The sequence below is a fragment of the Canis lupus genome, chromosome 12 (assembly GCF_011100685.1).
Source record: "Canis lupus familiaris isolate Mischka breed German Shepherd chromosome 12, alternate assembly UU_Cfam_GSD_1.0, whole genome shotgun sequence".
NCBI classification, from domain to species: Eukaryota; Metazoa; Chordata; class Mammalia; order Carnivora; family Canidae; genus Canis; species Canis lupus.
The window spans coordinates 33545625-33570772 of NC_049233.1; the positions used below are offsets into that span (position 1 = coordinate 33545625).

The following is a 25148-nucleotide window of genomic DNA, read 5'->3' on the forward strand; positions in this document are numbered from 1 at the left end:
ATGAATCCATAGACCTTTTTATTTTTGTGGGTTTTATTTCCTACAATGTATACTGCCACCAACCTTACAAATATTACTTAACATTGCAAAGTGAGGAACTGGGAACATTTAGTTGACAAAATACCTGTCATTTGTTTCTAAAACCTGCTCCGTTCTACCAATTATAAGGCCAAATGGGAAAAAAAAAAGTACGTAAGATACTCACAACAGTATCCTGCAGTGTCACTAGTTGTACTGTACAAAGAACTTCCAGTTTAGTTGTAGGAAAAACATGCAGAACAAACAAAGACAAAAACATAGACTTTATACCAATCCCATCAGCTGTATGAACTGACAGGCTCTGTTTAAACAGATGTCCATCAGCTGACAATAAAGGCTGTCCTACTGAAGTGAACAATACCTGAATGTTCTGCAGCCTAACCTCCGAACTCCTCTTCCACATCCACTAGCCAGGCAGACTGCACCAGCTGCTGCTTCAGTTCAGTTTATACCTCAATTTTCACTGTGTCCAGGCGGTACTTTGGCTCGTTGGCTAGATTAACCTTCTCTGTCCGCGTGTGCCACACGAGAACCTAAAGAGGAGGGAAATCTTTTGGGTAGCCACACTTCTTAACGCTGACACTCAACAAGGTCAAGCAGCACAAGTGAAATGAATACCTTGGTGCAGTTATTTGCTTTTGGTTCCAGTTCTTCAACTGTTGTTATCTGTTTTAGAAAATCAGATTCTTGCATCCCTGGCTGGGATCCACGGCGCTTAAATACGGCTTTTGGATTGGACAAGATGACTTGAAGACTTACAGCAAATCCTTTGTGAAAAGAAAAAAAAAAAGACTTTAAAATAAAATACTGGTGTACTTCTCTTTTTTTCTGTAAAATTTCAGATACATCAAAAACTTCTTTGAATATCAAGTATGTGCTAGGTCTTGGTTCACAAAGTTGAATAGGAGCATTATATGTATCACAGTCCCAAAAGGAAAGACAGTTATTACAGTGTAGTCTATTCAGTGCCATGACAAAGGTGTATGCACGGGGATGGGGGCAGGGAACAACATCTACTGTATATACAAAGTCTGGGCTGTTGATAATAAGCTGCTCTTTCACAGAAGTCATCACACCCCGACATTCAGCACACTGGGAATTAAGAACTAAATGTAGCTGAAGAGCATACAGACTTACCCTAAATATCCTCCGGATAGAGAGAGCCTGCCCGGGTCTCCTGCCTATTTTTTTACCATCTTTATGTGTGCTCTTACCAGAACCAGCACTGCTGTGATTGAGTTTAGAAGACTGAGGAATAGAAGTCAATTAGCTAGAAAATGAAAACTACATAATCATTTGGTTTAAATTTCCACTTGGTTCAACCGGACAGGGATGGGGGAGAGTTGGAAATCAATGCGGGAGATGTCAGGCCATTTGATAAATTTAATTTTGGGGTTTAATTCTTTTTTTTAAGGAAACAAATGAGTGTCAACCTCCTTGAATGATTTAGTCATGAAAAATCATTACTATTTAAATCTGTAGTTTAACAAATCCTGTGTTAAAGGCTCAGCCATTAAATGCTCTACAAGCTATCTCAGCAAGCAACTGCTACAACCTTTGTAGTTGTTTTGAAAGTCTGAAGCCCTGGACCTCTGCTCTTAATGACTAAGCTGACTCTGTAAAGTCAGACACCCTCCTAGAATTAAAGCTGTGAGGACCAATTTCCAAGGACATTTCTTAGCAACATTTTGCCCTCTTCAACATTAACTGAATTGATTTATGCTTCTTTTTGCAAAAGTATAGTTGGGGAGTTGTGAGAAAACTATAACCAGGGCAGCCCCGGTGGTGCAGCGGTTTAGCGCCGCCTGCAGCCCGGGGTGTGATCCTGGAGACTCGGGATCTAGTCCCGCATCGGGCTTCCTGCATGGAGCCTGCTTCTCCCTCCGCCTGTGTCTCTGCCTCTCTCTTTGCTCTCTCTGAATGAATAAATAAATCTTAAAAAAAAAAAAAAAACTACAACTACAACTACAACCAGCATTCTCAATCTCCTCACCTGCCAGACTGGGCCAGTCCCACATACTAGAACCTGTCCCCTTGATAGGAAAACCTCCCACTAAGCCACCTACGAACATAACTTTGTACATCACTTGCTGAGTGAGGCAGAATAAATAAAGCATTAGCTGAGGACTGGCCCCAAAATTCTCCACCAATCCTGAAAAGAGGCAGCACATTCCAGCAGAAGGAACACTAAATTTGGAATTAGAAGCCTTTTGGTTTTGCCTGGATCCTTGTACTTGGGACATTGGCCAAGTCATAACCTTTCTTGATCCTGAAACTTCCCCATTTCCTCACCTGCAAGAGCGGTGTGACACCTTTTCAACTCAACGTCTGATATAAAATCAGCAAATGGAAAGACCCCACTAACTGCAAAGCACAGTTCAAAAGATTCTATGGTATGTAAGTTAAAATACCATTATAAGAAGGGCAGATGGCACTGGCCACCATTTACAGTTGGAAAACGGTTGAAAGGAAAAGGGGCTGCGAAAGTAGTGGCAGAAATCAGGCCACCTGCATTTCACACCACTTGGCTGGTAAGTCTGAAGCCTTCTTCATACAGCCTAAACAGCCACAGACTTCTTCAGCAAAAAGCCAAAACGTCAAATTCACAAAAGGTAACTTTTATAATCGGTGAATTCAGATTTTAGTGTCTTAAGATGTCTTGCTTTTTCTCATTGTACTTTAAGTTTCATCCCTTTTCTATAGTTGAGGACCTGCCCTTCTCAATCACTTAAGATCCTGGTATATTTTTCACATGGCTTTAAGGTAGTATTTCCTCATTCTTAACTTAAAAAAAGAGTCTAAAATGTAAAGCAGTCTGAAAATGCTTGAAGCCACTTTGATTGTCTTCATTTTCCCCGAAGTCTTGAACACATTCATCATGGTGACCACTGAAAAATATGGATTGTATTTTCTTGTTTTCCTTGGTTCAGGAATATCCTTCTAACTCTTAAAGCAGACTCATTTGGTACAATGTACAACTTCCGCAAGCAAAGCTGACAACTGGCCCTTTCCTGGCCTCACTGGAGGGGTGGGTGGCGCCTGGCAGGCCAGCAACTGTGGCTCACCACAGTGGCAACGTGGTTTTCTGTTTAATAATACAAAAGGAGGAGGGAGGCAATTCAGATGCTCTTCAATCTCCTACCTCCTCTATTTCTTCACCATGCCTCTGCTCAGCTTCAAAGTACTTCAAAGGAAGCGGGCACAGCCAGCATGTAGGAACTGCACACTACCTAGCCCCAAACTCCGGGGTTGCCTTTCAGGGAATCATCTGACCTGCTAAGAAGCTGGGGAGTTAAAGAGTTTTCCCTCTGAAAGCAGCACAAGGAGTTTTTAGCTTCTTAAACCACTGCTTCCAACCCAACATGGATATTTTGGGTTTTCTTAATTTCCAAGTATTTATGCCTCAAGTATCATACGTACCCTTCCTTTTTTCTAGTGAAATTAATTTAGCTTTAAAGATGTTGGCAGTAGTTCAGATACTGGGAGCCTTACAAAAATCATGAGAGTAGAATTCCCTGTCCTACGGGTGTATAAAAATTAAAATGCAAATTAAAACTGGTTATTCACTATGAACACAGAACTTCCTGACTTCTTCAAGTGACACAGGGATAGGGTGGAGAAACTGTCTCTTATGTTTGTATTCCCCTGTGTGTGTGTGTATACATATACATATGTATATATAATAAGCTTATGTCACACATATTCTATATAAACATAACAGAATTTTTTCTAGTACCCAGCAACATAAAATTCAAAACACCTGAGCTACAAAAATTACCAGATGTACAAATAAGCCGGAAAATACAACCCCATAATGAAAATAAAAATCAGTCAACAGAAATAACATAGATGATAGAATTACAGAACAAAGACATTAAGACATTATAAATAAGCCTCCTATGTTCAAAAAGGTAGGGGAAAGATTGAGCATGCTAATGAGAGATAACGGCAGATAGAAAAAAGACCCAGAGATCTCACTGTTGTGAAAATATACAAGCTGGTATTAGCAGCTGATAAGACACTGCAGAATAAAGGCTAGCAAACTTGAAGACATAACAATAGAAACCACTAAAAAGAAAACACCAAAACATACAAACAAGTCACAGAAATTGAATGAAAGGTAGGAAAGGGAGATAGAAAATGGAATAACTGAAAACTTACTAAGTTTGATCAGTAAAGGTATTATATAAGACTTAACCAACTTGACCGGACATTTATAGGACACTCCATCTAACAATACAGAATACACGATTTTTCAAGGAGCATTGTCAAGACAGGCCGTAGTCTGGGCCATAAATCAAATCTCAATAAATTCAAAAGAGCTCAAACTGTAAAAGGAATTCAAATAGAAATAATACGAAAATATCTGGAAGATCTCCAAATATTTGGACACCAAATAATGTAATTCTAAATAAACTATGGATCTAAGAAGAAATCAAAAGGGAAATGAAAAAGTGGTTAACTGAATGAAAACAGAAATGTAGGATGCATCTAAAGCAGTACTTAAGGGGCACCTGGGTAGCTTAGGTCATGATCTTGGGGTCCTGAGAGGATTATTGTTGGATTCAGTTGGTTGGATTCATGCTGGCATTCAATCATGACCAAATGAGGTTTATTCCAAGACTGCAATGTCGATTTAACATTTCAAAATCAGTGTAATTCACAAAGCTAGACTTAAAAAAAAAAAATTCTAGAGAAAATGCACTCGACAAAATCCAACATCAAGATTTTTAAAAAGCTACTTGGTAAACTAATAACTTCCTCAACTTGATAAAGAGCATCTACGAAACACCTACTGCCAATATTATATATGCTTAATAGTGAAAGACAGTGTTAAACCCTTGCAGTCTGGAATGCAAGGCTGTCTGCTCTCAAATTTTATTCAACAATGTACTGGAGGCCCTAGTCATTACAATAAGGAAAAAACAAAAACCAGACAAACTGGAAAGGAAAAAGCAAGTCCAGCAAATCTCTTCCTCCTTCAGCTATAGTTAAAAGCATTGGTAATGCTTATCAATTCCTTATAGTATGTATCAACTTAGTCTCACTTCCATATACTTGTCCCACTGGCATATTCTCTTTTTTCTAACCACACAGTCTAATCTCAAGCAAGGCTGATACAAACCAAAACTATTTCTAATTCCCAAAGGATAGTTTATGGCAGCAATACCTTTATAGTCTGGTTACAAGAAAGATACTAATGGCCTTTTTTCCCTAACAGTCACTCTGGCTAATGGTATTAGAATACTGGGCTCTTGACACTTCTACTACTGGCAGTAGGTATCAGGTAATTTAAAAAGTCGGTCTCTACTACAGATTAAAAAAAAAAAAAGATAATCTCCAAATTAAAGCATTTACACATGTAGGGGCACCTGGGTGGCTCAGTTAAGTGTCTGCCTTCAGCTCACGACATGCTCTTGGGGTTCTGAGATCAAGCCCTGCATCAAGCTCCCTGCTTGGTGAGGAATCTGCTTCTCCCTCTCCCCTCTGCCCCTCCACCATTTGTGCTCTCCCTGCCTTCCTCTCCAATAAATAAATTTTTTAAATGTATACACATACAACTGTCTAAAGATGTGCATGTGGTACCTCCTCTCCTCTCTGTAATTCTGAGGTGAACCACTCACAGCTCGTCCTAGCAGAGCACATCCAGTCTTTTGTAAAGTGTGTGAATCTTCCCTACCTACCCGCGCCCCTCATTGAGATAGAATTCATAGATAATGAAATTTGCCTTTTTAAAGGAGCATTAAGTGGCTTTTAGCATATTCATAACTCGGCACCATTTTTAAAAACTAGTCTTTCTCTATTGAATGGTCTTGGCATCCTTGGCAAAAATCAACTGATTGATAAACCCATAATGTAAGAGTTTATTTCTGCTCTTTCAATTCCATTCTATTAATTCATATACTCATCTTTATGCCAGTGCCATGCTATTCCTGGAGCTTTATATACTAAGTTTTCATATCAGAAAGTTTAAGTCTTCCAACTTTGTTCTGTTTCAAAATTGTTTTGGCTATTTTAAGTCCCTTCCTTTCCAATATGAATTTTAGGATGATGTTGGCAATTTCTGCAAAACAGGCAGCCATAATCTTGATAGGAATTACCCTGAATCTACAGATTAATTTGGGGAATACTGTCATTTGAGTAATCTTTTAACCCATAACATTGTCTCCTAATCCAGGAATATAAGATGTCTTTCTACTTCTCAAGTTCTTTAATTTCTCTTAATAATGTTTTATAGTTTTTAGTATACAAGCCTGATACTTATTTTGTTAAATGTTACTGAGTATTTTATTATTTGACACTATTGTGAATAAAATGGTCTTATAGTTTCATTTTTCAAGTTGTTCATTGCCAATGTAATAGAAATGCAATTGATTTCTTATGTTGATCTTGTATCTTACAATCTTGCTAAATTTATTTACTAGCACTAATAATAGTGTAGGCTCCAACACAGAGTTGAAACTCAATTCTGGAATCAAGACCTGAACTGAGACCAAGAGTTAGACACTTAACTGACTGAGCCACCCGGGCACCTCCCCCCATTTTTTTTTAAGTAGGCTCCATGCTACAAGTTGTACATGTACTCTTGAGGCTATATTAAAAAAAAATCATGCTATTGATAACTAAAGATATTTTACTTCTTCCTTTACAACCTAGATGCCTTTTATTCATTGCTTTCAACTAATTATCCCAGTTACAACCTACATTACAAAGGTGAATACAACTGTCAAGAGGGGTCATCCTCGTCATGATCTTAGGGGAAAAGCTTTCATCTTCAGCTATTAAGTAGGTTAGCTTTTTCATGGATGCCCTGTATCAGGTAAAAGATGTTCTTTTCCATTCCTCACTTATCAATCTAGTGTCTTTATCATGAAAGAATGTTGAATTCTGTCACATTTTCTGCACCTATTAATTTGATCATGTGGCTTTTGTTGTTTGTTCTGATATGGTGTAGCATATTTACTGACTTTTGTATATGAACTAACCTTACACGACAGGGATAAATCCCACCTGGTTATGGTGTATGATCTTTTTTGTTATATTTTGCTGGATTAACTCCACTAGTACTTTGTTTAGGATTTTTGCATCCACATTCATAAGGAATATTAGTCTATAGGGTTTTTTTTCTCTTTGATGTCCAGTGTTGGTATCAGGGTAACTATGGCTTTATAGAAGGACTTCAAACATGTTCCCACCTTACATTTTGGAAACGTTCATGAAAGATTGGTCTTAATTCTTATTTTCTTAAAGAATTTATTTATCTGACAGAGAGGACAAGTGGTGGGGAGGGGCAGAGAGAGAGAGAAGCAGACTCCCTGCTGAGCAGGAAGCCCAATGTGGGATTCGATCCCAGGACCTGGAGATCATGACCTTAGCTGTAGGCAGATCCTTAATTGAGCCACCCAGACACCCTTTAATTCTTCTTTAAATATTTGTTAGAATTCACCAGGAAAACTATCTGGAACTGGGCTTTTCTCTATAGAAGTTTTGTTTTAATCCATCTCTTATGAGTATATTCAGATTTTCTATTTAAGGTGATTTTTTTTAAAGTAATCCTCTACACTTACACGCAATGTGGGACTTGAACTCATAACCCTGAGACAAGAGTTGCATGCTCCACCAACTGAGCCAGCCAGGTGCCCTTTGAGAATCAGTTTTAATAGTCTTTCCATGAGTTTGCCCATGTCATCTCTATTATCTAATGTGTTGGCATATAATGTTTCATGGTTTTTCTCTTACAATCTTCTATAAACAGTAGTAATGTTCTTGTTTTCATTCCTAATTTTAATAATCTGAAGCTTGTCTCCTTTTCCCTGGACAATAAAACTAAAAAGTTTGTCAGTTTTGTTGATGCGTGTAAAGAAACAAACTTTTGGTTTTGCCCATTTCCTCTATTGCTTTTCTATTCCCTGTTTCATTTACTTTGGCCCTAATTTATTTCCTTCTACTTATTTTGGGTTTAGTTTTCTGTTCCTAGTTTCTTATGGCAAAAGTTTAGGTTATTGGTTTCAGATCTTTCTTTTTAACAGAAGCATTTGTAGGTATAAGTTTTCCTCTAGGCACTGCTTTAGGGGCAATCTCTAAGTTTTAGTATATTGGGTTTCCATTTTCATTCATCTAAAAATATTTTCCAATTTCCCTTATGATATATTCCTTGACCAAGTGGTTATGAGTATGCTGTTTAATTTCCACATACTTTTAAATTTCCAACTCCTTTATGGTAGTGATTTCTAATTTCATTCCAGCATGGCCTGAGAACACATTTTGTATGCTTTCAACTATTTTAAATTTATTAAGACTTGTTTTATGGCTTAACATAAAACATACTTTATAGTCCCTCCTAGAGTATGTTCATTTGTGCATTTGAAAAGAATGTATATCTGTTGAGTGGAACATTCTCTAGATTTTACAGGTCTCGTTAATTTACAGTACTTTTCAGGGCTTCTTAGTTTGTCTCCTAATTGTTATATTATTGAAAATAGATGTTGATGTTTGCAATGATTATTGTTGAGCTGTATCTTCCCTTCAATTCTGTCATTTCTGCTTTATGTATTTTGGGGCTCCATCGTAAGATGCATATATATTTATAACTGCCATATCTTCTTTTTTTGTCATATCTTCTTAAAGGACAGACACTTTTATCATTATAAAATAACTTTTTTGTCTCTACAGGCAACTCTGTCTTTAAGTCTATTTTGTCTGGTATTCATATAGTTACTCCAGCCCTTTTTTTGGTTCCTGTTGCATGGGAGGTCCTTTTACATTCTTTTGCTTTCAACCTACTTATACCTAAAATTTTTTTTCTTGTAGACAACATTATACTTCAATCACGGTGGTTTTTGGAGTTTTTTTGTGTGATTTTTTTAATCCATTGTGTCTATATGTCTTTTTAATGGACATTGTTTGATCCATTTATATTTAATGGAATTACTGGTAAATTAAGATTCATATTTGCCAGTTTGCAATGTATTTCCTTCATGTCTAATATCTGTTCATTCCTCTATTCCTAAACTACCATCTTATTTTGCATTAAAAGGATATTTGTTAGTGTATCATTTTGTCACTTATCATTTATTTTTTTGAGTTACTTATTTAGCAGCTGCCCTGGGAATTACAATTAACATCTTCACTTCTAACAATCTAGTTCAGATAAATACCAATTTCAGTAGTACACAAAAACTTTGCTCCTACATAGTTCCATTATTCCTGCCCCCCTTTGTCCTGTTCTCAAATTACATCTATATTGTATAGCTCTTAATCCTGATTTCTAATTATTGCTTCATGCAGTTGTCTTTTAAATAAGAGAGTATGGAAAAAAGAGAGGTAAAACTTACATCTATACTCTCTTTAAAATTTATCCATACATTACTTTTACTGGCACTCTTATTTGTTTGTGTGATTAGAATTACTGTCTGGTATCCTATCATTTTAGCCTAAAAGACTCTTCAGTACTTCTCATAGAACATATTTGCTAGTGATAAGTTTTCTTGGCATTTGTTTATCAGGAATATCTTAATCTCTCCTTCAGTTTTTTAAAAAATATCTTTATTTATTTATTCATGAGACACACACACACAGAGGCAGAGACACAGGCAGAGGGAGAAGCAGGCTCCATGCAGGGAGCCCAATGTGGGACTCCAACCTGGGACTCCAGGATCACGCCTTGGGCCGAAGGCAGGCACCAAACCACTGAGCCACCCAGGCTCATTTCATTTCTTCATTTTTGAAGGATACTTATGCTAGATATAGAATTCTTGGTTGACAGTATTTTTCTTTGGGTATTTATGTCATCCCACTGCCTTCTGGCTTCTGTGGTTCCTGATGAGAAATCAGTTGTTAATCTTGCACAGTCTCAAGGTCAGAGATGAGAACTCAGGGCCTTCTAAGGTTTTTTCATAAGCATATGTACAGCTCTGGACCCTATACTTAGACCTACACTACTACTATATGGCCTTCTAGAATCCTAGAAATATGTTAGAGCTTTTCAAAGCCCCTATGTAAATATTATCCAAGATTTTTCCGTTGAAATTTTTTAATAATTTGTTTGTCATAACTATTATCATTGCCTCAGAGAGCTGTAATGGTAAACAATCAACATTTGATTTTTATTTTTGTTTAGTTTTTGTTTTCCTATTTTTTATTTCTTACAAAGGCTCCTAGGAAAAGGCTGTTTGTACTGAGCAAGATCTTAGGTCAGATAAAGATAAGCTTTGAGAATGTCAATTTCTACAGACCTATTGGGTAGAATAATGGCAATTCTCTTATAATGGAGCTTTGGTGAGTTTCAACCCTGTTCTACCCCCAGTGACTGTTAGAATGAATAGCTGCTGATTTTCACCCTGACTGTAGGACTCTTGATTTTCACAACCACCAGGGAGGCAGGAAGAAGAGGATGGGAATAGGGAAAGTTGAAATAATGTCATACTCATTATTACCAACATTTAAGCATTTTTCTTGAACATTCCTCAGATTGGTGTACATACACTCTGGCTTAATTTCCATAGTTGTGAAAAAGTTGATTTTGACAATTTCTGAAAGTATTCTCATTGTTTCTATATAAGACAATATTCAGAGGTCCTTACTCTGTCATTACCAATGATGTCACCTTTTTTTTTTTCCCCCAAACCCTTAACCACATTATCACCATTTGAAGAGGATAAGCATGAAAGAAGCAGCCACAGTAAGGTAGGGCATGAAGGTTAAAAATGGAAAAATGCTGAGAAAAATACCTTGAAACAAATACAAATGGAAACATAACATCCTAAAACTTATGAAATACAGCAAAAGTAGTTCTAAAAGGAAGGTTCTTAGTGATAAATGCCTACACAAAAGACAGAGATCTCAAACAACCTCCCTTCCTCAGACAACTAGAAAAAGAAAAAACACCACCAAAAGTTAGAAGGAGAGAAGCATATAGCAAAGATCAGAGAAGAAATAAGTTAAATAGAGACTAAAAGGTAATAGAGATGACTGATGAAATTAAGAGCTGATTCTTTGATAAGATAAACAAAACTGACAAACAAGTTAGCTGGAATGACCAAGAAAGAGTGGGCTCAAATAAATAAAGTCAGAAATGAAAGTGAAGACATTGTAACTCATATCACAGAAACAGAAGGGATAATAAATGACTATGAACAAGTATACACCAACAAAATCAGACAACACAGAAAAAAATGAATTCTTAGAAACATACAACCTACCAGGAACCATAAATAAATAGAAAATCTGAATAGACCAATTACTAGTAAGCAGAATGGATCAGTAATCAAAAACCTCCCAAGAAACAAAGTACAAAACCAGATGGCTTCACTGATAAATTTTACCAAATATTCAAAGAGTTAATACCTAGCCTTCTCAAATGCTTCCAAAAATTGAAAAGGAGGAATAACTTCCATTTATGAAGCCAGCAGTACCCTGATACCAAACCTGACAAGGATACCACAAGAAAATTACAGACCAGTATCTTTGATGAACATAGATACAAAATCCTCTACAAAGTATTAGCAAAGAATTAAACAACACATTAAAAAAAATCACATTATCAAATGAGACTTATTCCAGGGATGCAAGGATGATTCAACATCTGCAAATCTATCAGTGTGACCCACCAGACTGAAAAATAAAGGATGAAAATGATATGATCATCTTAATAGATGCAAAAAACTCCAATATTTGACAAAATTCAATATCCACTTGTGATTAAAAACTCTCAACAAACTAGATATAGAAGAAATGCACCTCAATATAATAAGGGCCATATATAACAAGCCCACAGCTAACATCATACTCAACAGTGAAAGCTAAAAGCTTGTTTCCCTAACAAGACAAGGCTGCCCACTCTCACTTTTATTCAATATAGTACTAGAAGTCCTAGCTACAGCAATCAGACAAGAAATAAGTCATCCAAATTGTTAAACTAGTAGTAAAATTCACTATTTGCAGATGACATACTATATATAGAAAATCCTAAATATTTTACCAAAAACTATTATAATAAATGAGTTCAGTTAATTGCAGGATACAAAATTTATATGCAAAAATTGTTGGCATTTCGAAACACTAGTAATGAACTATCAGAAAGAGAAATTAAGAAAACAATCCTACTTACAATTGCATCAGAAAGAATAAAATACCTAAGAAGATTTCAAACTATATCACGAAGCTATAGTAATCAAAACAGTATGGTATTTGCATTAAACAGATACATAGATAAATGAAACAGAATAAAGAGCCCAGAAATAAACCTCCGCATATATGGTCCATTACGACAAAGGAGCCAAGAATACAAAGGAGCCAAGAATATACCATGAGGAAAGCACAGACTCTTCAATAAATGGTCTTGGGAAAACTGGACAGCCACAGGCCAAAGAATGAAACTCAACCACTGTCTTATGCCATATACAAAAATTAACTCCAAATGAATTAAAGACTTGAATGTAAGACCTGAATCTGTAAAACTCCTAGACAAAAACATAGGTTGTAAGCTCCTTGACAACAATCTTGGTGAATATTTTTTGGATCAAATGCCAAAAGTAAAGGCAGCAAAAGCAAAAACAGGTGAGTGAGACTACATGGAAATAAGAAGCCTCAGCCCAGCAGAGGAAACTACCAGCAAAATAAAAAGGCAACCTACTAAATGTGAGAAAATATCTGTAAATCATATTTCTAAGACAGTTATATCCCAAACACATAAAGAACTCATATAACTCGATAGCAAAAAAACCAGAACAATATGACTTAAAAATGAGCAGATGACCTGAATACACATATTTCGAAGAAGACATGCAGATGGCCAATAGACACATGAAAAGATATTCAATTATCACTAACTATCAGGAAAGTGTAAATCAAAACCACAATGACCTATCACTTCACACATGTTAGAATGGCGAGTATCAAAAAGATAAGAAATAACATTGTTGGCAAGGGCATGGAGAAAAGGGGACCCATGAACACTGTCGGTAGGAGTGTAAATTAGTGCAGCTGCTATGAAAAACAGTATATTTTAGAGATTCCTCAAAAAATTAAAAATAGGGATCCCTGGGTGGCGCAGCGGTTTAGTGCCTGCCTTTGGCCCAGGGTGCAATCCTGGAGACCCGGGATCGAATCCCACGTCGGGCTCCCGGAGCATGGAGCCTGCTTCTCCCTCTGCCTGTGTCTCTGCCTCTCTCTCTCTCTCTCTCTCTCTGTGACTATCATAAAAAAAAAAAGTTAAAAATACCATATGATCCAGCAATACCACTTCTGAGTATTTATAAAAGAAAAATGAAAAACGAACTCAAAAAGATATATGCATGACCCTCCCCTCCCCACACATTCATTGCAGTATTACTTACAGTAGCTAAGGCACGAAAGCAACCTAGGTGTCCTGTGATGGATGAATTTGGATAAGAAGATGTGGTATATATACACAACGGAATATTATTCAGCCATAAAATAGAAGAAAATTTTTTGCCTTTTGCAAAAATGTGAACTCTGGGTACATCATGCTAAATGCAATAAGTCAGAAAAAGACAAATGCCAAATGATTTCACTTACATGCAAAATCTAAAAAAAAAAAAAAAAAAATCAAACTCACAGATCCAGGGAATACACTAATGGTTGTCAGAAGTAGGCAGGTGGAGGGTGGTCAGAAGGTATCAATTCTCAGTTACAAAATAAATAATTCCTGGGGATGGAATTACAGCATAGTGACTAGAGTTAATACTATGTTGTATATTTGAAAGTTAGTAGAGCAGAACTTAGTTCTCATAACAAGAGAAATATTTTTAACTATATGTGGTGATGGATATTAACTAGAAAAACTGTGGTGATCATTTTACGATATATACAAATGTTGTACACCTAAAACTAGTATATGTCAATTATATCTCAATTTAAGAAGTAGAAAACTATACTTAAGTACTTTTTTTTTCATAATCTTGTACCTTTCAGCCTTGTCATCTGAACTATCCAGCTGAAAAACAGATATGTTAATAGTGTTTCGGGAATCATTTTCACTATACTTAAATCAGACATAGAAAGCAAAAAAGAGGGCTGTATAAAAAGCCCTCTTGACTATCACCTCTAAATTGCCATTATTTCATGTAAATGCTTAACTATAGATTTTCACGATCCTAAGCCTGAATACTCATGTGCCATGCATGCTCCTAGGGGGCAGGGAGAAATATAGTTTTCCACACTTATGTCCAATTATACCTTAGAATGATTTCTTTTTTCTAGTACCAAAAAGGAATGAAAACACATGGCCTGGCTGTTAAATGGATTTGTTAAACTGCTCCAGAATATGGATTGAAACTTTATGATCGCTTCAGGGTAAACCTTATTTTTTTTTTTTTGGTCCATTTTTTTAAACTCCTCAAAGCCATTTAGCAATCATTGTTCTTTGTGGAAAAAATAAAACACTTTTTATTTCTAAGACGTATTCTTTATTTAGTCTATAACAATTCATTTAAATCTTTACTCTGAAAAGAAATCATCACAGAAACCTAAATCTTCTAAGGAAACCATCAGGATGCTGAATCAGAATGGAAAGAATGAAAGATAAATTAAGAAGGCTTAATTAACTGAATACCAAAAATATCCAGGACAGATTTTTTTTTTTTTTTTTTGGTAGGCTGGTAGCAGAGAACTAAGACATGCCTAATACCGAAATTTAGAAGGGGAAGTGGTTCTATTGGCTCAACAGCCAGAAAGACCCTGAAAGGAAATGAAGCACTTATGTATGTTGAGTATGGCACAATCAACAAGGTTGACAATGTCTGAGTAAGAATCAGGGTCTCATGCTTTATGTTACCATGAGATTTTCTGTTTGACTAGTACTCACTACCATGAGTACTACTACTGAATGTGCCACAAAGCCATTCTATTCTAACCCAGGAAATACAGCAAAACAGGAGAAGGTATCTATATTCCTATTCCTCAAACCCAGCACATGCATGTAAAATAATTTTTTAAATAACAGAAAATAATGAGTTAACAAGGATATGGAAAAATTGGGACTCCTATGCATTGCTGATGGGAATGTAAAATGATGCAGCCAGTCTGGAAAAAAGTATAGTGGTTCCTCAAAAAAAAAAAAAAAAAAAAAAAAAAAAAGAAAAGAAAAGAAAAGAAAAGAAAAGAAAAATCAAACGTAAATTACCATATATATGGTCCAGCAATGTCACTTCTGGGTGTATACTCAAAAGAATTCAAAATCGTGACTTAAACAATTATTTGTACACTCATGTTCATAGCATTATCCATAAGAGCCAAAAGGTAGAAACCCAAATATCCATCAATGGATGAATGGATAAACAAAATGTGGTTTATATATACAAGAAAGTATTATTCAGCTTTAAAAAGGCATGAAATTCTGACACATGCTATACAGCATGGATGAACCTTAAAGATACCATACTAAGTGAAATAAAAAGGACACAAAGAATGCATAATTCCACTTACATGAGATACCTGTAGGGTCCAATTCATAGAGGTAGTAACGTTTGGGGGTTTTGTTTTATTTTGTTTTTATTCATGAGAGAGAGAGAGAGAGGCAGAGACACAGGCAGAGGGAGAAGTAGGCTCCATGTGTGGGACTCGATCCTAGGGCTCCAGGATCACACCCCGAGCCAAAGGCAGACACTCAACCACTGAGCCACCCAGGCGTCCCGAGGTAGTAGATGTTTGTTACCAGGGATGGGGGTAGGGGGTGGAGGGTGAGGGATTAGTGTTTCAGGGGCACAAAGTTACAGTTTGTGATGATGAAAAATATATGGAGATGGACAGTGGTGATCACTGCATAACAATGTGCATGTACTTAATACCACTGTGTACTTAAAAATAGTTAAAATGGTAAATTTTATGTTAAGTACATTCTACCACAATAAAAAAAAAAAAAAGACGAAACTTGCATTCCTAGTGAGTGCAGTCTTTTAGATCATTGGTGGGGCTCTTCAGTTGTTATAATTTTAAAAACTCCTCTCCTGTGCTCAAATCCTCTTCTTGTTTGATCCATGGAAGTGTTTTCAATGAAAAAAATTTTATTGAACTTTGTCTCAAACTTTTTCAGGACAGAGCTATCTGACCTCCTACCTCCAGAGGAGATTCAGTGGGTGGCCAGGCAGGAGACCACATCTGTGAAGGACGATAAAGAGCCACAGGAAGAAAGGGGAGAGGAGCTTCTGACCACTGACACCAGCCATTCTTACTTCTAGTTGCACTTTATCATCACTTCAGACTTAAAAAAAATAAAAATACAGACACACCTGCACACTAGGTGCCACACCCAGAGATTACGGTTTAACTGATCAGTGATGAAGTTATGTTTTCTCAAAGCTCTCCATGTAATTCTGATGTGTAGCCAGGTTGGGACCCACCAAATTAGACACCCCAAAGCTCTCCTTAGAGAGTTCTCTGGAGTAGAGCTCAACATCCCCTTTTTAAAAATCTCACCACTGAGAATAATGGCAGGGGTGGTTGGACGGCTCAGCTGCTTAAGTATCTGCATTCAGCTCAGGTCATGATCCCAGAATCCTGAGAGGGGAGCCCTGAGTTGGGCTCCCTGCTCAGTGGGGAGTCTCCTCCTTCCTCTCCCCCAGCCCCTCCACCCCCCACCCCACCCCCACCCCCTACTCGTGCTCTCTCAAATGAGTAAATAAAATCTTGAAAGAAAGAAAGAAAGAGAGAGAGAGAGAGAGAGAGAGAGAGAAAGAAAAGAAAGAAAGATGGCAATTAGGGCTTAGAAGGAATAAGCAGCTGTAAAACTTTTAATTTTGATAATCCTTATACCAGAAGTATAGTCAAGTCAGAATTCACGAATTTAGCGAACATTTACTCAAGCTACTCCTGTCAGGGACTGTGCTGAGGCTGGAGCCATGGGTAGAAGAGCTGAACCCTCTCCCAGGGGAGCTCAGGACTCCACTAGCAGAGGAAGCCCAGGGCAGACAGGACACCAAAGTAAGCGCCACCTTGAGGACAAGTGCATAAGCAGAACGTGGGAACAGCATCTATGCTGGATGGAAAAATCAGGAAAAACTTCCCAGAAAAAGCTATCCTTATACTATTAATGAGTCTTGAAAGGGGACTAGAAAGTAGTGAGGCAAACCTGGGAAGATAAAGTGACATCCCCTATTCTGGAAGACAGTGTGTGACACTCTGGATTATCCTGAGCCCATGAGCACAAGGCAATGCTTGGCTGACCTGGTGGTTGGTCACGGTGAAGCGATTTGAATGAGGTGGACTCAGTGCAGAGTGTCTGGGGTTGGGGGATACGGCTGCTCAAGGGGCCCAAGAACGGCAGCCAAGTTCAGCTTCTGAAGCCAGTGCAGAGACGTGTGTGCCAGTCACGGCAACCAACTGTGTGCCAAGCAAAACCGGCCCATGTGCCGGCCCCAGGTAACTGAGCAGAGCAACAATCCTGGATTCTTATTTGTACTAATAAACTGCCTCTTTAATAGACTCCAAGTGAAAACTGCATATCCAGATGCTCTCCCACAAGCTCTTAGCAAAGTCAAGGTGATAAAAAGGGACATGTCTCCCTTCTTGTGACCTGATTACAAAGTGTGAGAACTACTCTTTGAAATCCTTCCCCGTGTGCCATCAGTAATTAGGAAATGATTTTTCATCTGGGAAATTATGAAAAGGAGCATATATCTTATTCTCAGCAGCTTTCTAATGATCTTTTGTTTCACTTTTCTCTTATTGATCAGTCTCTTTTTAGAGTATTTTATCTAAAGCAAGGGCCAGCGTTTATCTCCATATGCCATCATGCATGCTGAGTTAGTTCACTGAATGATAATGAGCACAAGTCCCAGCCAGGAGAGAAGTGAAGTCCATCATGAGCCCAAAGCAAAGAGTTTGTATGTTCTTAAGTATTACACCTTCAAGAATGATCTGAAATAGCTCTCCGTGGTGAGAATTCAAACACTGATAGAACAGCAGGAACTTCTGCAGTATCTGTTCTCATTTCAACCTCACCATAACCCAGAAGGCAGGTGGTCTGATCCCTAATCTATAGGTGGGGAAACAGCTAGTACGGCCTGTTGTGCCCCAGGGGAGCCTGGGCAGCAGCGACGCCTGTGCCCCACAGCTGCTGTGGAGATCTGGCCACCACGGTCATCGGCCACACACAGCACTGGGCCAATTCCCCTGGACGAACGTGGGAGCCACCTGAACCCAGATGACAGGGGAACACAGACACAGTCTGACCTTGCTTCTTGGTGAAGGGACCAATCATTCAGGTGCCTACAGTTGTACCCAGTGCTCTGCATCTGATGTCTTACTCTGTGAGGAATTCCATTTCCTCTGTTCTGTGGATGAAGAACACAGGCTCAGAGATCAAGAGCTCAGTCACCTGGTTGTGAGCTGTGAGCAGACGAGATGGGATTCAAAGCCGAGTGGGCATGCCATCTCTGGAGACACACAAAACCTGAGCAGGATCACCATGCAACCCTGGACAAGTGACTTCGAGTCCTCAGCCTCCCATTTTCCTTATATTTAAAGGAGGAGGATAATACCAGCACATCCCTTGCAGAACTGAGTAAAGATTAAACAGGAAAGCACCACAGAGCATCTAAGAACGCCTGGTTCCTGGTAAACATGCCTGATACTCAGGAAACAATAATCGCGAGGTGTGCTGGGCTTCCCAGGTAGAAGGAAAAACTTCTGATTTTCAAAATTCTTAGTTCTAAATGCTTTACTCACTGAAATTTTGAGGGATACCGCTCCACTTCCACCAAGCCCTACTTGAACAAGGCCACCCCACCCTCAGCTACCCCAGAAAAGTCCCCTGATTATGAGCAACAGGTGCACAGGCACTCCTTACCCCACACGCCCACCTTAACCCAGCATAGATACAGTATGTGTAGAGAGAACATGTTGTTGAGGCCACTGAACACCTGCAAGTCTCTAGAATGCAATTCACTCTGGAAATAGATATGAAATGGGCAACAGGTACCCTCACACTCCACCCCTCCCTCCATGGTGCTCTAAGTTCTTGGGACAGAATCACCAGGCCCCAGCAGCTGTAATTCTGTCCCAGAGAACCCACACACCACTCCAGTGATGGTCACACTGCACCAACCTAAGGACAAGTCCCAAGTCAGTCCCCAGACCCTGCACTGAAAGGCACCATACAATACATTGTCACTTTACTAAAAACAGTATTTTTTATCTTCCTTATACAAAGCAGTCATGCATTGAAAACAACACATTTAATTTACAAATGGCCTCAAACTCATTACCTCTCTTTTTTATTGGTTAAGATTTATTTGAAAGGAGGGGGTAGGGAGAAAAAGCACATGCAAGTGAGTGCAAGCAGTGGGAAGGGTAGAGGCAGTGAGAGAGAATCCCAAGCCAACTCCCTGCTGAGTGTGGAGCCCAGACAAAGTCTCAACCCCAGGACCCTGAGATCATGACCTGAGTCAAAACCAGATTTAGGACGCTCAACCAACTGAGCCACCCAGGTGCCCCATACCTCCCTTTTCTTGCAGTATTTATATTCATGAAGCAAAGTAAAACATTGCCAATTTGGGCTATGCTTGTTTGGCTTTTTTGATGATCATTTGGTCTGAATGGGGCTGATGTTTACTCTTATGTTATCTACCAAGAAAGGGTTTACCAAGTAAATTAATCCAGACAAAATTCCTTGTCAATAAACATGAAGAGAAAGACGGCCCGGTACAACTGTTATTTCCCAAGGGCCCAAACTTCACAACCCTCCTTAAGGACACACACCCACAATGAATCCAGAGCCTAGAAATTTGTCAAGGAATGTGAATTAGTTTCCTAATATGAATATTCCTATTTGTCACTGGTGATTCTGGTTAACAGAATGTTCTCATTACCTGAAATCACCATATACTTCTGTATTTAAGTTACAATTCCCATCAGTCCCCAACTCAGAAATTTCACAAATCCTCCAATAATCCACAGAAATGCAGGCAATTTTTTTTTTTTTCAAATTTCTATTTCAGCAACCAAATCTCACAGACTGACCCAAGCTTGCCTCTCCTCGAAGAGCCACACATACCCTGGGGTTTGCTGTTCCCCAAACTTGCCCTGACCTCCCAGGTGCTACTTCCATGATGCCTTTCCCAAACTGCCCTCAATAGCAGTTCTCTTTTCTCTTAAAATATAAACCCCAAACATTCCATTCATACCTCATTTTCTATCTCATGAGACAGTAAGTGATATATTTATCCTAACTATTCTCTGCTAGATACAAAACTACTTGGGGGCAGGGGCCGTGTTCTCCCTACAGGCTCCGTGCAGCCCCAAGGTTAGTAGGTGTGTATAGGATTCAGTCCGTGGTGCTCCCGCCACACTATTCATATTCAGCAGCAGGTCAGCCCCCAACAAGCAGCCCCTCCTCCTGCCCGGCTCTTGGTTTCCTTGCTCACCTCACCTCCTCAGTAAGAATAAGAGCTGATTCTGCCAAGGTGAACTTGTCCATCTAAGAGTCTCACCACCACCCCCACCCCCCATTTCATCTCCTTTGGTACTTCAATACATCTCTTCTCTCCAAACTTCAACTTCTCTTCTTTCATTAAAGGAAAACAAAAAAGCAGTTCTACCCCTTGGACCTGTTACCATCTCTTCCCTTCTCAATCCTGACACATTTCTTGAAGGAGTTGTTCTGGCCCTCCTGCCTCTTAGTGGTGCTCGCCACCCCCACCACTGCACCCACCATTCACTCGACATCCCCAGAGGTCTCTTCTAAATTATGGATCTGATTTTCATTTTACAAAGGGCCCTTTACATCTCTAGAAACTACTGTATCCTGGAAAAGCCATAGGGATGGAGAAGTTAGGTGTCAATAGAAAAAGTATAAATACAGTGGCCTACATACAACCTCGATCTTTAGAATCAAGGCTTGCCAAAACTCATGTCACCTTGGAAACCATCCCATCCATCCTCTTCCTTACACATATCTCCTCGCAGCCCTCCTAGCTACTTATTTCCAGGACATCCTCTGTAATCACTGTCCTGCCCAAATGGAACCTCCTCAGTCCTTTCATAGAGAGAACTTCCTTTTCCTCATTGTTCTACGGGAAATCTAACTTTCCTAGCACAGTCCTGCCAACCTTTTACTCCTCTTCAATTCAGGCCATCCATTCTCCCAAACATCCCTTGTTCCAGGGAACAGCCTACAAGGTCCTAATTGCTACCAACCATCCTCATGACACCATCCACATGCTGCCGGCTCTCACACTCCCACACTAAGCACCTTCCTCTTTCACGTCCAGGATGAGAGACAGCCAACAATCAAATTCGTGACTCACCCAGCACTTCCCTCTGCTCCCTTCCCTGGCTCTGCTCCCTGCCGCCACTTTGGAGGACTGAGCCCTGGGATGCCATCTGTGGGAGCTCATCTAGTTCCAGAGCTTCAACGCTCCCATATCCGCAGGACTCCAGGCCCGGAAACTAAGAGTCCTCTCAGACTTCTCATCCCTCTCTATAATCCACACAGGAGAAACGATTTCATCCCTTTACAATCACATCTCATTTTTAGGAGTCATGAAAACATCAGAGACAAAGCTGAAAGTGACCCTGAGACATCACCTCATGTCCCCTTTGCTTTTATGCATGAAAGCATTAGTAAAACAGGGATGTGATAGACACTCTTCTTTATGATATGAAAGTTATCCTTTTTGAGCCTGTGGTATGAGATTAAAAAAAGTCTCTCAAGTCTTTGTGCCTAGTTCTTGGCAAGGAACTTACAAAACCTTTAGCTTTTCCTGAGGGATGGGAGTGACTTTGTTATGCTAATGAGGTGGCTGCAGAGGGTCCCCAGATAGCTGCACCATGGGGGCTTGGTTACTGGAAAAACCAAACACATGATCAGAGGGTTGGAACGCGGGGCCATGTGGGGCCATGCTGACCTCTGGGGATAGAAGCAGGAGACTGAGTTCAATTGTGTGGCCAATGATTCCATCGATCATGCCTACAAGATGAAACTAACTAAAAACTCTGAACACAGAGGATCAGTGGAGCTTCCCAGGCTGTGAACACATTAATGTGCTGGGAGGGGGATATATCCCGATTCTCGATTCTCGGAGAAACGGCACAGAAGCTCTTTGTTCTCTACCAGACCTCACCCCAGGTGTCTCTTTGTGTGGTTGGTCCTAATTTCTATTTTCTGTAATAGGACTGTCAGAAGTAGAGCATTATCCTGACTTTTGTGAGTCTTTGTACTAAACTATCAAACCTGAGAGAAAAACAACAAATTGATAGCTAGTCAGGAGTGTAGTTGGCCTGCGGACCCCCCCAAGTGTTGCTGGTTAAGCAAGGGTGGTTATGCGGGGACTGTACCCTCCAGCCCGTGGGGTCTCAGCTAACTCTGGGTGGCTATCGGCAGAGTTGAACAACAGTGCACCCGGCTGGGGTTTTACTGGAAGAGTCCCTACTGTTCGCCAGGCACTCAACTGGGAACTCAGCTGCATATACCATCATCAAGGGAGCCCAGTGCCCTGCCTGCCACCTCTCAGAGTTAAGAATAAAGTGCACACACATGTTGAGAATTCAAAATAAATATCGCAGCCTTTCGTTCTGAATTTGAACAAGTCTACACCTCCCGGCAAGGCTCAAGATTGCTTTAAACTCAGTTCTTTCAAGAAATGGTTCTTATTGACATCTCCCTGGAAGTGGCCAAAGTGAGGCTGTCACTTGAGAATAACACCCAGACTTCAAAAGAGAGCTAAAAACTCTGTGTGGAGTGCCTTGCTGTGGCCAATAAGAACTAGCCGGCGGGGCGGTCACATGCCTGAGGCGGAGGAACAGAAGCGCGAGGCTCTATTCCTCCGTCTCACTGGCTTGCCAGGGCAGGGTGGCCACCAACCACCTGCGGAAGCCACCTGAATGCTGCTTCCAGGGCAAGGACTGCACCTAACACTCTCCTAAGTCATCTTGTGGGTGGTTATTTAACTTTTTTTCCAGTAGTAATTAGAAGGTTTCGTTTAACTGTCCCAAAGTGCAACAGAAATTATCTTTACTTCTGCCATTAACAACACTGTGCATACAAGATAATTCCAGAACAATGTTTCCTGAGTGCAAAAATTGCACCTGCAAAGTCCAATATGGCAAAATAAAGACAGACACAGAGTCAAACTCCCTGAATGACGTGAAACATTACAGTTCCAATGTCTGATACTCAAATAAGCTCCTAGTGATGAGCTGGCTGGGACTGGACAGAAATACAGGCAGGACAGACCCTGAGGGGCTTCCAGTTAATGTGCTCACCACTCCCACAGCAGGACAGCTGAGACAGGTGCCCTGTTGGTTAAGATGCGTGTTTCTTATCAGCTTGTGGAAATCCAGAAGAGGCCCAGACTCTCTTGCTTCCTGAGCAGCGCTTCCCTGACTGTCCAGAGGGCAGCAGGAAGTTGGGCTTCTGGCTTCTCTCTCCCCCTGGAGGCTGTGAGCGCACTTAACTTAAAAAAAAAAAGTAGGAAGTACCATTTGTCCACGAATGTCCATGAGGTCTTTCCATTCCCCTCTTCCCACAGAGAAAACATGAATCTTATGTGAAATGTAAACAAACGTATGAATTTTCAAGCTTTAGAATGAGAACAAACTCCCTCCAAATCAGAATCATTATCTGATCAACCAAATCACTCTCACTTAAAGGCTTCCAAAAATACTAATAATTTACTGAAAACTAATTTGCAAAGCAAGTTCCTGTGTGAAGAAAATAACAACGTGGCAGAAGTTGTTTTCTTAGAGACAAAAATTTTATTCCTATTTTGAAACAAGGATAATTAAGAAATGGGTCAATCATTCATATTTTATTATAGTTCTTATGTTTTGAAAATATACTGAAATGCTTAGAAATAGCCAAACATCAGTCATGTCATAGAGTAAAGCTTCCCAGAGAATTAAGCAGTAAAAAAGATATCAAATATCTTGTCACAGGCCAGGCTATAAAACCTGTGTCCCTTTCTTGAATTTTAGGTATATCTATTTGGATCCAAATTCTGGGGGAAATCAATGCAAATACTCAGTGGGTTTACTGGATACTTGATCATCTATGTAAAAGTTCTGACAACAAAATTCAGGAAGACTTGTCTATGTTGTCCTCACCTGGAAGCTGCCTTGCAGGGTTATAGGCAGAGATCCTATGTGTAAGGAGACAGGTCTGCAGGGCTTGTGGTGAAGCAAGGCTCTGGGAAGGGTCAGGCCCCAACACTATCAGCTGCTGCTTTAGTGCTCACAAATCCTCACTCAGGAACCAGGGACCAGGGCTTCTCTTTGAGCTTCCCAGGGATGGAAGCCAGGAGAAGGGAGTATACATTAGAGAAGACCTCAGTGGTCATTCACGCTACACCTCATTCTACACATGGGGAAACTAAGTTCTGGGAAAGCAAAAGACTGTGCCTGATGTTCTTGAAGTTTCCTGCTCCAAGTCATACTTCCTCTCAAAAAGAAACCAGATTTTCAAAAGACCCATTAAGGTCAGCCTTATAATTTTTGAGCCCTGAATTCACATTTGATTGAGGAAAGGCTTCTACTGGGAATCCTCAGGGCCTTCCAAGTAGGGCTGACCTAGTCTTTATCTGCTTTCGGGTAAATGGTTTGGTGGAGACGCCAGCTGAGCTCTGAGGCTGCAAGAACTGAAGACCAAAGCGTAAGTAAGGTTCATGTTGAAGAGATCAGAAAACAGAGGAAAGCCCAGGATAGGGTGACCAGTGAGTGGTAAGAGCACCAAACTGTCCCTGAGGTCAGAGACCATGACACACATTTCCATAAAACTGGCATGTTTCTTAAATGTTTTTTTTTGTTTGTTTGTTTCTTAAATGTTGAGTACAAATATCTGAGTTTGTCTCCTTCCCTGATGCTGTGGAACAGATCCACCACAGTGCTGTGCACAAGAGCTTCCCCCAACTCTTACTCCTAGCATCCTTCATAATCTTGCTCCCTCAAATTTATAGGATTGTCAGAATAAAAGTGATGAATCCAGTTCAGAATGCAGCCTTCATCCCATCAGAATTCTGAGTATCAAAATTTTGATGGCAGTCGGGAAATACACACAAAAGATTGGCCAAGCACAGAATGACAGACAGAGCTGTGTCCCAGAGGTAAAGACAGATTAATTTTGAAGCTTTTCTGCCTCTATCTTCTAGGTTATA

General features: G+C 39.7%; 1 protein-coding gene across 1 annotated transcript in view; it reads right to left on the reverse strand.

The window, feature by feature from the left end:
* Positions 1-485: 485 nt before the first annotated feature.
* Positions 486-25148, reverse strand: part of B3GAT2 (beta-1,3-glucuronyltransferase 2) — a 78888-nt gene continuing 54225 nt past the window's right edge. Inside the window, 2 exon segments of the mRNA NM_001013419.1 lie at positions 486-572; positions 658-806. Coding sequence (NP_001013437.1) covers positions 486-572; positions 658-806 — 236 coding nt within the window.